We start from the raw sequence: 15,529 nt of genomic DNA, 5'->3' as shown, positions 1-15,529 counted from the left end.
AGGTCATAAAACTCAGTTGTCTCATTTACTAACTGGTCTAAACACTGAAACCCTCTCTTGTGTAATAGGTCTTCTGCTGGAAAGGTGTTTAGCCCTCTCGTTTGCCACAGCACAGCCTAAATTCACAGCCAGAAACACAAACAATGCTACCACCATTTAGAAACTGCTGTTTCTTGATGGTCGGTTTAGAGATGCTTCACACAAGGTGTATGGCGGGGGAATAATAGTTACAGACCCTGTAGTTTTGGGGAAGCTTTTTACTGGTTCCAAACAAGTACTGGAGATAAATGAAAAGTCAGTCACCATGGGTGTAGTTAGAACAAAGTGAAGAGGTTTCCCTGTCCTTAGCTGCTCCTGCAACATTCCACCAACTCCTGTGTGCAGCTGTACCAATTAAATTGATGGGAAAAGGGGAGGGGGGGACAGGGGAGGAAAGACTGACATGCACCACTCTAATTACCAACAATGAAAAAAATAAAACTCCCCATCCTCATATGGATTTTGTTGGTTTTGATTTGGTTTCCCCCTATCAGCCTATTTTTAAATGGACTGGTGAACTAGTTCATTTTGTGGTCACATTAACCGCGGCAGTGGCACAGCAAAGAGAACAGAGGAAGGATCGGTGCAGAACTTCTTAAACCAGTTTTGCCAGCAGAGAAACTGTAGCCTGGAACTGTGCTCCACCTAACCCTCACACACAAACAAGTAAGAAAATGGGCAAGGCACTTCCTGCCCTTGCATCATTTGTCTAAAGGCTAAACAGCGTTAAACTGCCTTCTAATTACTGCCCCGAGGGCATGTGGAGTTATTCCTTGTAAAGGTGAGCATTTTCTAAGGTACAACAAGGTATGCAGGCAGAAGTCCCTCCCCATCAGCCTAATGGGAAGCTCCAGGCTATGCAGCTCTTCACCACACCTTAGTCTTGCATAGTGCTTTTCAGTGCATAAATTGAATGTCCTCATCAGCTGTGTTTTCCCACATTATCGCCTCAGGCCACAGAAATGTAACTTAATCCATCCAATAAGTACCCTTCCATATACTCGTTAAGGACTGCAAAAGGAGCAGAGCTGGGACTTGTTCTGGTACTTCCCAGGGTTAAGACTGATAAGAATCCTACAGAAAGTGGTTAGATTCAGTTTGGCTGGGGAATCCCACAATTATACCAAAGCAGCTGCATATAGTAACACGAGTCCTTCATATGCCAGGCAGTGTATCAGGTAACACCTGAAAGAGGCAATAACAATCCTACATGGAAAGGCATGTCAAACCAACAGATTACACCTGAGAAGGACCTTACTGAGGCACTACGACACTTTACTCACAAAGGCCCGGGTTCAGAGAAACTTGACTATTGAGGGTAGCACTGAAACCCGTGTTTAACTGCAACAGCATTTTCCAGTCACCATCAGTCCAAGCTCTACATTACAGACCTGAACATTGCTAAATTCTTCCTTAGATCAATAAATGTCTGCTCATTTCGGTATCTTCTAATAATTGTGGGGCATCTGAAAGCAATTCTCAGTGATGTTGTCTTAAGGGATAGCAAAAACTTAAGCCTTTCTACTGATTTTGTGGTCAGCACCAAGAGTACAGAGTTTTTGGCAGATTTCTGCCCCAAGTGCTCATCTTGTGCATGCTCCCCGATGACAGGCTGTTTTTAACATTGACCAAGCACTCAAAGCTTCAACTACAACAGAAATTGAGCCAAAAGGGGTCTGTGGGATCTGTGCAGCCAGTTGCTGCACCACCAGCACAGAGCATGCAGTTCTCAGGGCAGCTGCTCTGGTCTGGCTCAGTCCTGTGAGGAGCCATGACTGCTTCACTTAGCACCTGAGACTCACACCAAGACCCAGTCCCAGACTGAGAATTACACAGCAGCCTCCAGGAGAGCAAAAGAACCCATCTTCTTTTCTGTTCTTGCATTATATTAATAAATGAATACTGATTTTTTAAATTGAATGGTTGCCACCACTCAACTTCAGTTTATAGCATCATGATTTACAGTGCATCCATTGCTTGTGATCACTTTAAGCCATTAAGTTATAGAATCAGCATAAACAAATGCCTGGACTCTCATGAAAAATGTGATTGCCTTTCCCCTTCCCTCCCTATCACCAGACTGTTCCCTGGGTCAGTTCAACTCTAATCTGGCAGAAATCTGTCCAGCTCATTTTGCCAACCTAGGTTGCTATCAGTTTAGCAATCTAACATGTATCCACAAGGAGTCTACTAGAAACTGAAGTCTGCCTAAAGAACAAGAGCACAAAACTGGAAGCAGAGCAGGGGAGCAAGGAAACAAGAGTGGCAACTGCCTCTTTTCTTCTGCTGTGAGCTGTACGGTCATCTCACCATTTCTGAAGGAAATATACTCTTGGTCTCAACACAACAGTTCTGCACCATCCCAACATTATAAAGAATAGTTGTTAAAGATGTCATACTCTGTAACAGGTGAAAAGAGAATGTGAACAGAAAAACCTAGCAGAACCACAAATTAAATAATGGCATAGTCACCCAGGGACTGGTCTGGGTAATAGGTGAATTCTGCCAAGATCATGAAAATTCCTTCCAGTGGCTTGTGATATTCCCTGTTCCTTCCCACGCTGCTCTCTTTCTTCTAACATTAGCACAGTTCTGGTCCAGATTCTTTAAGTACCTGCTCCCTGAGTTTACAGTGTAAGTCTGATAGATAACTGGGCAACAATGATTCAAGCAGGAGAGCAGAAACATCAGGACAACAAAACTATTTAAGCTGCAGAGATACCTGAAAATGCACATGGATCCAGAAGGGAATTTGCACAATTCTAGGTGCTTCAGCTACCTTCTATATGAAAACTTCTATATCTAGATTTCTCAAATCACTTTCCCACAACTTTAGCCATAAAGGATCAGACTAAAAATGAACATCACAAGTACAGCTGGCTTTGCCTCTGGGCCCAGGAGCAGATGAAATGATTTTTGAAGGTCTTTCCCAGCACAATTTTCTATCATTCTACAACCAAAGCCGATGATGCCGTGTTTATATGCAGGAACGCTCCTAATCCCCAGTCAGGGTTGAAAGCAATGCTGAACTGAGTGCCACACGTGCTGCGTGCTTCCCTGCAACACTGCCATGCTTAGAAACCAGCCTGTGTCTGCAGCACTTGCAGTCAACAGCTTGGGCACTGCTATTGGGTTACCTCAGCAAGCACTGGTTACACTCCCTGCACTCCTGCCCACAGACTCCTGCAAAAGCGTTTGCAGCCATTGTACAAATCAAACCCAAGAGGAAAGAGGAGTGATTCTAAAGGCATTTTACACGAAAAGTGTCATTTCCTGTTCAAGAAGCCAGAGACAGAGCAAGACTCTGGCCGTTTATGTGCATGGAGTGAGACCGAGAACGTGAAGGAGAGTACCCAGCAGACGGGTCACAAGTTCAAGGTGACAGCAATGAGCAGCAGCTGCTGGCTATGCACCCTTCAGCAGCAGGTGTACCCAGGCCCCAGAGGTTTCAGTCAGCTCTGCCAGTGACCAACAGATTTACAAGACCATCTGTCTGGGCACGAACTGCACACAGCATTCCCAGTTTTGCTGCCCAGATCTTCACCACACACAGACAATACAGGGTTTGTTATGGATTAGCTAATGAGCAACTGTTTAGACCAAAAGACAGCTCTAGTTCTCCTGTGCTAATTATCTGGATCCTACATGAATGAGAATACTGCTCGTTCTTTTGGCTGTAAAACTGGCTTTTTCTGAACAAGCAGCTTCACTTTGGGTACTAGAAAATAGGAAGGTAGTGCTGTCTCACACTAGTTTTGCTTAAGGAATGCCTCTGAAAGAGACTTTAAAAGGAAGTTCACCTGATAGGCTTTCATACTTGCACTGAAGAAGGAACAGGAGTTCCTTTTCTCCTAGGCCAGGTGTCCACACATTCTGCATACTGACATTATCAGCTCCCTCTTGTATATGCACACCCTTCCTTGAGAAATGCTGTCATCCTTCTCTACTCAACGTTTGGCTAATTGACAGAAGACAAACTCTGAGAAAGCACTCCTGGAATTTACCTAGAAGTCTGCTCTTTTTGTTTCAGACCTAAGGCAGGGCTCCTGCGTCAATCACTTAAATAAACATGCTCCTGTCACAAAACCACAGGTAGCATGAATCACAATACTAACAATTTACAACAAAAAAATGCAGACATTTACAGCGTAAAGCCACGGTAATGCCCGCTGTTCTCTTGTCTCCCGTGTAAAACCATAGCACTGCCCATCTGGAATCCTCCTCTCATCCACTAAAACACAGATACACATGCACACACAATATTCTCTGGGACTAGTTCTACAAATACAATCCTTATAGTTTTGTCTGATACAATTTTAAAAGCCCCCAACAGCAGCACTTCCATTGTAGCCTTTCAGAGGAGAGAGATCCCTCAGCACTGAGCACCATGCTGTCCCGAAGCCTTTGCTGATATCCATCCTATATTCTCTCTTTCTCCCCCATTAATCCTAGTCATGCTCACATGTTCCACATAAAATCCCTCTCCCTCCTAAATGTTAACACCCTTCAAATATTTTTAGACTGTTATTATGTGTCCCCCCACCCTCCACCTTTCAGTCATCACTTAGCCAAGCTATGTATATTTAGCTACTTTAATCTTTCCTCCTAAATCAGTCCCTTCAACCCCCAGAGCTCAATGTTAAGTCTGGTATGCTTGCTCTTCTCAGAACTCACTCCATGTTTTTGAGATCTTTCTGGTAACGTGTTTGCACAAACCTGTCCAGAAGATAGCTTTACATGCACTGGCTTTAAAGAGAGAAGAAACCCAAGTCACTGGGCACTATTAACTTTCATTTTCCATGTCTGGTTTTTGCTCCCAGATTTTGAATTCAATCTGAATTTTTTAAGTATTAATGAATATTTGGTTCATTAATAAGAGTAAGGACAATAATTGGTTAATTAATAAGAGTAAGAGCAATAATTAATAGTTTAGTTCATTAATAAGAGTAAGTAAGAGCAAATTAGCAACTGATAGTATTGAACCCAATTGTTAAAGAAGGAAATGGGTTTTAAAATATAAAAGAACACTAAGGCTTTTTAAAACTAAACTTTTCAGAAAATCAATGGAAATATGTAAAGTTATCCAGAAGAAGAGCAGGAGGAAAACAGTAACATGCAACCAGGGAAAAGGCTGGAAAATGAAATATAGATAGTATCTCAGTTAAAAGGCAGGTGAGTGGACACACCTACAAAACATAAATCTGGCCTACTAAGTTAGAAAGTACTAAGTACTTAGTACTAAGTTAGAAATCAGTTAAATTGGATGTGTTATCTACAATGCAAAAAACAAAACAAAACAAAACAAAAAATAAGAAGAAAAAAAAGGAAAAAAAACCGAAGTGCCTTTCTGACAATATACCACTACAAATCAACTCTTAAGAGAATTAGAAAAAATTTGAAGTTTAAAAATTAAAGTCAGAGGAAGAGCCATAAGGGTAATGCAATGTTGCCAATGAAGGAAGTCGCTTAAATGTGATGAAAACTCTGTGGCTGCAGATATATACAATGGGGAAAATGTAGTACTACACAGCTCACTTGGTTTTTCAGCCTGACAGATAAATATGGGAATACAAAGCTGCTAAAAAAATCAAAAGGGACAGGAAAAATTTGTGCCCGTTATTAAACCAACAGAATGAAGCCCCCACAAAAGGAGTCACAATAATTTTGGTAACATGTAGTACACAATAAGATTGCTGCTATATTTATGTTTAGTACTAAGCATGTTGTCAAGGAAAGATGCCACAGCCAGTACTATTAACTGCAAGAAGATTCCTGGTGGGTTGGTACTTCAAAAGTGGCAAATTTCTCAATATTCAATAAATGCTTGGAATTAATGCAAAAAATTTTCTTTTTATGCTTGCATGCAGAAAACACCAGTTAAACTGACATACAGCTTAACACAAAGAACCATAAACTTGGCTTACAAAGGAGATGGAAGGAAAAGCATGACAAGCTCCAGCAGAAGTTTAACCCGCTGCTAATGTCTCCAGAAGTCTGGCTTGTCTAGCTGACAACAAAGAACCAGAGCCACACAAAAGCAAAGCTGAAAGATGACTGAGTGAAACAAAACCTCAATATTAAGCAACTCCAAAAACATCACACCTACCACCAGAGGGGAGGGCAAAGTCTGCATCCTGACCAATTGTCCACTAATCCAAGTTTTGTCTGTCTTCTAGTGTTTAAAATATGAGATTCCTTTTTTCTTCCAAAATCATGGGATAAAGGGCTGTTCTGGGGTTCACTAGGCCATAATAATGGAAGGGATAGGAGCTTCAGAATTATCTCTCTGAGGGATATCACAGCTGAAATAGAAATTTTGCAATTACCTGGAACATTCAGTTCAGTGTCAACTGAGCACATTCTCAGCATGTTTCAATAGATTTGACTGAAACATCACCAGGTAAGATGCTAAACTACAATACAGAGGAAAGCATTTGAAGACTCTCTCACCTTGTAGGTTTCCATATTTTAAATAACAACCATGCTCCTCCCTCCCCTGAAGAAGTGTTTATGAGCCAGGACAGGCAGTGTATGTTTTATGCTTCTTTGGATTTATGCGTTTGCTTTTCAGTTCTAATTTTAGTGACTCTTTGAGGTTGGGGAGAACATTAAATGATAACTTATCCCTCTGAGATAAAGACACTATCCTGCAAATTTACCTAATCATTTTAGAATAGGGGTGGGAGGGACCACCTGTGACCTGGCAGCTTTTAGCATCAGACTGACCTTTCATCCCATTTTAAGTCATGTTGTAAAAGCAAGACTTTGCATTTCTTGTAAAAACAAGACTTTGTGGTCCACTGCCTGCTCCAAGTTTTACCTACTAACATGGTTGACTGTCCTGCTTCTATCACTCAGCCTCTAAGCTTTGGACATCTCTAAGTATTTCCTATCAGCAGTTCACAAACAGATGGCACCAGCCTGGGAGATGGATGACTGCCCCCAGCTGTCTGCCCCTCCCTGCTCAGCACAGAAATGGCTGAGCTGTTTGAAAAGCAGCTGCTAAGCTACTGACTGCTTCAGAAAAGCCATCCAACAAACTGCCACCAGTTCTAGCCCCTCTTGCAAAACGGTGCTCCAAGCCAGGTGTTCCTGCAGTGGAAGGGAACACTGGACAGCTAAGGTAATCATTAGCTTTCCAAGACCTTACTGTCTTTCTTGTAACATCTAAAAAAGGTATCACTTTGCAAGTTACTGTTTTTTATTTCTCTGCTCTCAGTAATGTTGGGAGACCTGGTCTATTTAGCATCCCCATGCAAATCTCACAAAGGTACTGAGCTTTTTCCCTCTCCTTTCTTTACATCAGTACTGAAGATGCCAGGAGACACCCAACACCTAATTCGGTGACAGCTTATTTAGTACAAATGCTACTGGTATGATTTCTCCCATGGGAAATCATAGTTGGAAAACATAAATGACAGTTTTGTAATACTGTACCCCCATGATGTTCTAGCAGGCAGGACTCATAAAATTATTCTGCAAGACCTTAGTGGTACCAGAAGTCACCACAGCAGAAAGTGCCCCAGACTCAATGTTTCTAATGTCAACACAACGATTAGGAGAAAAGACAGCATTCCATATCACAGGAGACAGCTGCTTGTGCCTTAAGCAGGTGTCAGCAAAGCCTGCTGGAAAGGCCAGAGAGGGCTTGCACCCAGAGCAGGCTGTGCCATGAGCTTACTCAGTCAGGATGCTGCCTCCATGCAGAAATGGAACATGTCTAGTATGCAAAAAGATAATGAAAGGAAAGGCAGCAAAGGAATTGGGACACAGATTATCAGTGTACAGAGAAGAGCTTGGCTGACTTTGGAGTGAAGAGGGAATGCTGTTCACTCTGCAATCAGCAGTGTTGTCTAAAGAGCTGTAAACAAGCCAGCTTTGAAGAGGCATGGAAACATGAGCGTGAGGCTGAAACACAAACTTTCTGTGCAATTTTAAATGCATTTAAGCAAAACAGCACAAATTCTTCATATTGCCTCAGTACACTTCAGCTAAAAGCTGCCAACTTTGAACTGACAACAGGTTGCCTCACAAAAGATGAGAAGCATATAAATTGCACATAGAAGAAATTCTAAGACCTGGAACATCTTGTCCATAACCACAGGAGCCACTCCTCAGTGAAATGGTCCCAGTTTTGTCAGGGGAAAGGGGCATATAGAGCTCTCTGTAACACCTCACCCCTTGGTTCACAGAGCTCTGTGCAAGTCAGTCACAGGGTGGATAAATAACCATCCCTTCAGAGGCAGGGCCAGCTCCACAGCAAGCCTGTCCTGTTCCACAAGCTGGCTTGTGAGCACAGAAGATGAAATCAGGGACTATATTTATTCTCCCTGCCCGGTCATATCTTTCTATAGATCCCAGACAGGGCCCCACTTCCTTGGCCTGGATCCTGGAGACGAGTAAGCAAAGGAGAGCATAAATCAGTGCCTGGGTTCTGTCAGGAGCACACTGAACCAACCATCCACACCAGGAACAGGTGCACCGAAGGCAAGCAGGGACACTGTCCCATTTGGAGTAGTGGGGGAGGGCTTGCAGAAAAGCTCTTCATTTCTTCTCCCTGAGCCTGCCCTAAGCTTTTCACCCTGCAAGAGGGTTATTTACCTTCTGCACTTCACCAGTCCAGTCAACTAGGTGTGCTCTACTCAACACTAATCCATGCTAAGTGAGGCCCAGCCAAGTGTCACTGGTTTCTGTATCCCTTTGTGCTTCACTTTTGCTCTCATTTCTTTTCTTGTCTTTCACTCTCTGCTCTGACACATTCACTCCAAAGCTGAAATACTTTAGGGGCCGTGCAAAATGTTCAGTAATTTAATACACTCTTAAAACACAACTGTAATTTTTCACCAGTAATTTTAAAAGTCATCCATCATGAAAAGTAATGCAGACATAGAGCACCAAGATGCACGTCACTAGTTCATGCTTAATAACCATGGGGTGGATTCTCAGGTAATATTTTAGTCTGAGTAACATTTTAAGCAGGCATCAGTCCCTAAAGGAGTAGTCTTACTTTAACCTCAGTCATGGTTGCTCATTCCCAGTCTCACCATCCTTTCTCTAAATACCAGCACAAGATGCTGGGCAGTATCCAAATTAAAGTTCACATCTTTTCCCCTTTCTGGCCATGTTAGCTTTAAGCTGGATTAGTTCCCCAGTTGGTTCCATAGCACAACCATAAAAACGTCTGCGCCAGCCCAGAGCAGGAATTGATGTCTGCCTGAGAATACTGGCCCCAGATTAGCCTCAGGGTGATCAGCCTTACCCAACCCCAATTGCTCTTCCCAGGTACAATGATGTGTGTACCCAGTAAAACCATCCACTGTAGATAAGGCCAGGTAAACAAGACCCCACCCACGCTCCCACAATCAGAGCAATTCATTCCCTTGCTCAGGGAACAATGGCCTGATGGGTGGACAGAAACCTGCAGAATTACTTGTGAAGTGCTCCGTAGGAAGCTCCGGGGCATGCAAGGAGCATCCTATGATGGGGCCTGTGAAGACAGGCAGATTCCAGTGTATGGGAGGAAAAAAAAATCAAGCACCGACTGGGTAGAAAGAGGGCTGTCTTCCATAAGATCCTTGCTAGTGTTTGGAGAAACTGTCTACCTTGGGAGTTAAAACCAAATAGTGGGTATTCAACCTTTGTTTTGCATTTTAGTCACAGAAGTACCAGGGGCCTTCTTGCAATACTCAGGAAAAGAATCCAGGCCAGACCAGCTTTTAGTTACCAAAATCAAAAGAAATACTAACAATGGAAAAGATCAAAAAACCCAATTCAAAAGCATGTCTGCCATGTACAAAATTGACTTCTGCTGCAGCTGCAAGCCAGAGCCTCTCTGTACTCAGGGCTCGGTATCTAGTTAGCTAGGTGAGAAGAATCCACAGGTGAAAGGTACTTGTGCCAGGGCTATGAGAAGGCAAACTACAATGAAAAGAGTACACAGAACTTTCTGCCTTTAAGATCTGAAAAGTGTAGGTAGTTAACAAAGTGTAGGTGTTTGCACAGCAGCAGAGCCATTGGGGGTTCAGGAGCTGAACTTCTGTCCTGTAGCACCAGACATGCAGACCATTACCTGCTCTTACCCCCAACAAGAGCAGTGAAGACAGCAGCAAGAGATACCATAAAAAATAGGCTTTGTCACACCACGAAGCCGTATATTTATATATAAAGATTAGTTCAGTAGCATGCCCAGCTCTGAGATCTTATGGATAGTCCCTTGAAAAAGATACTTATAACTCTTTCTGTTTCATGAATGTCAAAATCTTCACACCCATCTTCCTAAATAACAACTCCGACAGCACCAGCCTGGAACACCTGAGAGAAGGGAATTCACCCGGAGCACGATTTGGCGCACGGGGCAGGCTGGCTGGAGCGTTGTGTGGTGGCCTTTCTCTCTCTCTCTCCTTACCATACATCTTGCCTTCGTCTGACAAGATGATCTTGCGGCGGCCGCATGGCGGGTAGATGGCTAGCGCTTCCTGGAAGCTCTGCTCGATGTCCGGACTCCACACGCCCTCGGCGTCATTGTCGATGGGTTTGTCCAAGGCCTCGCTGCCCCCCGAGTCGTTGCTCCCCTCAGGGGAGGTGGGAGAACTCCACTCGTTGGAGGTAATGGTGCCAGCTAGAAACTCCAAGGTGCCGCGCGGAGGAGCAGACTCAGAACCTGCAACGGCAAGCACATCCCAGCGGGAAGTTAGAAACCCTCCAAGGAGATACTAAAGCAAAACAAGTTGTAAAAAATCTCAGTTACGAGGGGTTTTACTTCAAGTTTATCTTGAACGATAGCTCAACCACATGTTGGGTTTTTATTTGTGTTGAGATGAAAATATTTTCTACAAATCCTTCTGAAAAACAGCCTGCTCCAATCTCTCTTTGGTTTATTAACTCTGTCACTTCCCAGTTCTCCTCAGGAGTCTTCTCGCGTCTTTATCTCCTTTATTTCTTTCTCCCTGCACTGTCATTATCCATGTAACTGTTATTTAACTTTCCAAAGCACACATAGAGGGATTTCAGTCTGTGGGAAAGACTAAAGCAATGATGAATTATCCAGGCATCACTGAGCACTGGGGTTGAAATTTTCTTAGATAATGTTTCACTGGATCTGAGTTAGTAGCTGGTGTCACTTCTAACACTGGCATTTCTTCTCAAGGATCAGCCGTGCCATTCCTGGAGCCAGACAGATTAATGCAGTGTCTTCCAAACCCCAGCACCATATCCTGGCAGGAGCAGAAGGCACCATGAGTACAGGGATGACAGCCCCAGGTTGCGGGTCAAGAACCAAGGTGCTTAACCTGGTGTTACTGCTCATCCTCAGAACGACTTTGGGCAAATTCCTTCAAGTTTCCTCTGCCTCTGCTCCCTCATCACTTACTAGTCTCAAGCTATTAGATTTGCCAGTGGGCAGGAGCAGAAATTGGTTTCTCATTGAACCTAAGAAGGCATCTGCTAGCTCTTGAAAACTACAATAAATTATAGTCTACTTATAAATGCCTACAGGAGAGGCTGAAGCCTTTGAGTGGAGCTGCTGAAACACTCATTGAGAAATTGACTTCAGACCACACAGACACTTCCAGTCAACCAGGCAGGAGACAAATGGCTTCTAAAGACACAGATAATTCTTCTGCCTTAATCCCAAAGCTATTTGTTTATCATTTTAATAGCTTTGTTATCTGGGCTACAAAGAATGTTCACAAGCCAGCATTTGAGAATCCAGCCAGAGTACAAAACTCCCCTCCCTCTTCTCTCCCTCACATTAAGCTGGGTAGCAAGAAAATCAGAATAAGGACTTTTTTTCCAAGAGCAGCAGAATCCTCAAACCTGCACTGAACATGAGTAAGGAGATTAGTCTGACATGGCAACTCTCTAGCTCAGAAATATCACAGTGAAAATGTAAAGGGGAACAGAGGAGAAATTTGGATGTGGTATTTGTCAAAAACTAGTCGTAAAAAAACAACAACAAAAAAAAAAAAAAACCAAAAAAACATGCAGTTATGCCATGCTGTAGTTGATATAGGGGGAAAACAGTCTATTCATTCAACCTCAGAACTTCAACAATTCAGGGCTCATACCTCCAGAAACTTTTCTGACAAACTTTTTTCAAGTATTTCTTTAGTTTCTTATCTCTTTGGATTTTGTGTTTTTAAAATCTTCTCCAGGACCATAATGACCAGATTTAAAAAAAAATAAAAACAAATAAAAGCTGACATTCTTTAAGAACTTCAATATTTCAAAGCCTGAAATTGTAAAGATTTGGCAACAATGGCTCTCAGAAGGTTTTGCTGCCCCTTAATGATTTTAGACAGCAACAGATATGTATTTTATATCTCCAAAACCCACCAAAAGCTAAGGAAATAAGACAATACTGTGCCTTTGACTAATTTCAGTATAGACAATATGAATTAAAATAATTAGACACAGTGCACTGTGCAGCATTTTAACAAACGGTTCACAAAGTAATTTAGAAAACCTAGTATATGACTTATTTCCTGTGAGAGTATTTGAAACACACAAACCACTGGAATGGTCTACCACTGCCCATCCATTCATTTCAGCACCTACATGAGATTATTTCAACCCTCTTCATCCATGGTACACAGTTTCAGAGCTTTAATGAACATGGAAAGACATAATAAAATGGGAGTGAGAGGGGCAGAGAGGGGAACTCACACTTGGCTTTTTACCACTGGGGCAGACATCCCAGCACACTGTGAGTGACACCAAGGCCAGCAGTGTGACTTAGGAGACCCTGAAATGAAGGGTAACAGTTGCTTCCCTTGCCAAACATTCCCCCTTTCACCGACAGATGCTAATAAAAAATTACACGGGTATTTAAGAGATTGTCCTGCTGGGGAATCGGTGTAAAGGAGTAGGCTTTCCACAGGGAGACACTGACAGGGAAAGAGAAGTTACCTGCTTCAAATCTTCCTTTCTTATTTCCCCAAGCACCCCTAGTCCCTGGAGGCTCTGCAGACCCTCCACAGTTAACATTCATTAAAATATCCACAAACACGAGGCACAGGCTGGTTTTAACATGTGATGACAGGCTGAAAAACAGGGGTTCAGAAGGAAACCCAAGATGTCACAGCAAGTGTATTCATCATACCACCTGCACTGGGAGCTGCAAATCTCACAGGAGCCAGCAGGTTTCACACCAAGTGAAAACATCTCCAAATGCTCAACTACAAGACTCCCAAAGCCACAGTCACTGGAAGCTACAGGTCTGCTGTCAAGCCAAATGCCCTAGCAATGCACACAGGCAATGTCATCTCCTAAGGAATGAAGGAGCATCACGACCATAAAAAGCATCTACTTTGAATCCAGTTATTTTCATCTCCTTAGTGTCCATGCTGACACAGGGGAATACCTAGCAGATGATTTCATCACGGCACACTCTTAAGTTGAAACTCAATAAATATATCTGAAGCATAACTCTCCTCCCCACATCACACACCCTGGGAGCTGTTGCCCGATCATTTCATATTTTACTAGACTTGGCATCTGCACTAAGTGCTTTTGGTGACACAGAAAAATCTGGGTCCATTCTAATCCAAGCTCCAGAATAACTGGAGGAGAAAACATGTCCTATTCAGGGCAGTGACAACTTTCCAGACTCTGTTCTCCAAACCTTAAAGAAAAGTTGCACGGACTCGAGCAGATGTCATTCGTACCTTAACAGAAGTCCACAAAGCAAGCAACAGAATATGTGAACTTCCTCTCACATTGGTGTAAATCAAGGGAGATGTGGAACATAAAAGCAGTGGCAGAAGAAATTATATGAATCTTGAAGTGAGCAGACACCATTTTTTTTATGCTTCTTACTTTTCGTGCCTTGCCCAGCAATGTTAGTTTAATCTCAAATTACATCTAGGTCAGCAAGAACCAAAATGTGCTATTGTGGTCAATCCCAACTTTTCTACACCTTGGGTCCTGATTCTGCTTTCCCTTCTTGGTACTAAAGCTATCCCTGATGGATGACAAAAAATGGGGAACCATACAGACTATAAAATCAAGCATGTTTGGCCATCTCCAGCTAAACTCTGTAATTACTCAGATTACAAAGCACACTGGTAAAATTTTATTCTATTTGATAACTTCTGAAGAAATTCCATAGACTGAAATGGCCATGGAAATCCTTATAACTCTATGCCTCTAGATCACTAAGATGCCAAAGGCTTAAAAGGCCTGCAAAGTTGTCTTAAATAATGTTGCTTCACTAGTAAGCTCCATGTGCAGTCCCAGGCAATACTCTGTGCCAGAAGCAATAGGCAGCAATTCAGGGAGTCCTGGTTGAGTGCTATCTGATCTGCTGGTCTCTGCTTTGGCTCAACACTTTCAAGTCTTCTGTTTCCTGCACTGTTGATCTGAACTCTGTGGCAAGATGACCACTCATTAAACTAAGCAAAGCAAACTAAAGAGAAGCTGGGGGTTAAACCCTGGGCTAGATGACTTTATTAGGATGGCAAATTGGAAAACTGAATGAGCAATCAGGTAAAAAGCAGAGGATTTTTCAGAAGCATGAGAATGTTGAATGTCTTATTTACAAGAAAAGTTTCAATAATTTTCATTACATTTGTTTAACAAAATACAAATCTTTCAGTTAGCATCTACTTTCCGTTTGCCTCTGTCTTCCATTCAACAGCAACTGCATGCATACAGCCTGGTAACTTTAATGGTGATTTGTATTATTAAATATTCTAATATTACTAAATATTTTAGTACTTGTTGATTTTTTTTAAGTTCTGCCTGTGCAAGAGTTTGTAATCACAAAGCTTTCTTCTGATGTGGAGGGAATTTGATTCTGAAAGCACTAAGCAGACATCCCAGACATGCTCAGACAATTCCTTTCCCATCTGAATTCCCTCACCAGGCAGAGTTCTTAGGAACAGAGTAGTCAGAGGATGCTGTCCCCTATTCATAATACCAAGTTTTGCCAGAGGTCACATGGCTTGGTGTTTGTTCTCTTGAGACTCCCTCAGCCTGAACTTGTGCCCCACTCCTTGCCTTTGGTACTTCTGCGATTGTACTTTACAGTTTTCTTTATCCGGATCTCACTCTTATTTTACCCAGAGATGATTAACTATCTTTCTTTGTAGGGTCCAGACATGGGTTCTCCCTCAGGTTCAAAGACACAAGGCCCCTCAGAGCACATCCACCTCCTCACCACAGTATCTCTTATCTTCCTTCCTAATGTTTCCCTCTGTCCAAATACTGTTTCTTACTCTTGCTCCCTGTTTTTCTTTCAGCCACGCTCATTTCTTAATGAGTCGCTCACAAAGCAAAACCACGGAGAAAACACAAAAATCTTTCAGCTCCAGCAGCTTTGGTTGAAGTGTTCCAATTCTGATAATTTCAACACTAGCTCTCTTTCCTTTCACACATGGTATCTCATTGAGATTCAGAGATCCTGCAGGGCTAGACAGCTGCCAAGAGCCCTTCAGCAAGGTCTTATTGACAGGGAGCACATCTTTAAACAGACTCCACAGTCTGACACATC

At 42.7% G+C, this 15,529-nt stretch overlaps 1 protein-coding gene across 2 annotated transcripts in view; it reads right to left on the bottom strand.

The window, feature by feature from the left end:
* The window catches only part of TEAD4 (TEA domain transcription factor 4), a 51,223-nt gene that overhangs the window by 26,311 nt on the left and 9,383 nt on the right, over window positions 1-15,529 (bottom strand). For both annotated transcript variants that reach the window (XM_041460611.1, XM_041460610.1), the window contains one exon: window positions 10,445-10,699. In XM_041460611.1, the coding sequence (XP_041316545.1) occupies window positions 10,445-10,451 (7 nt within the window). In that variant the 5' untranslated portion in view covers window positions 10,452-10,699. The remainder of the gene's footprint in view (window positions 1-10,444; window positions 10,700-15,529) is intronic.

The sequence above is a fragment of the Pyrgilauda ruficollis genome, unplaced genomic scaffold, assembly GCF_017590135.1.
Source record: "Pyrgilauda ruficollis isolate IOZ18807 unplaced genomic scaffold, ASM1759013v1 scaffold146, whole genome shotgun sequence".
NCBI lineage: Eukaryota > Metazoa > Chordata > Aves > Passeriformes > Passeridae > Pyrgilauda > Pyrgilauda ruficollis.
This window is presented reverse-complemented; position numbering and strand designations above follow the sequence as displayed.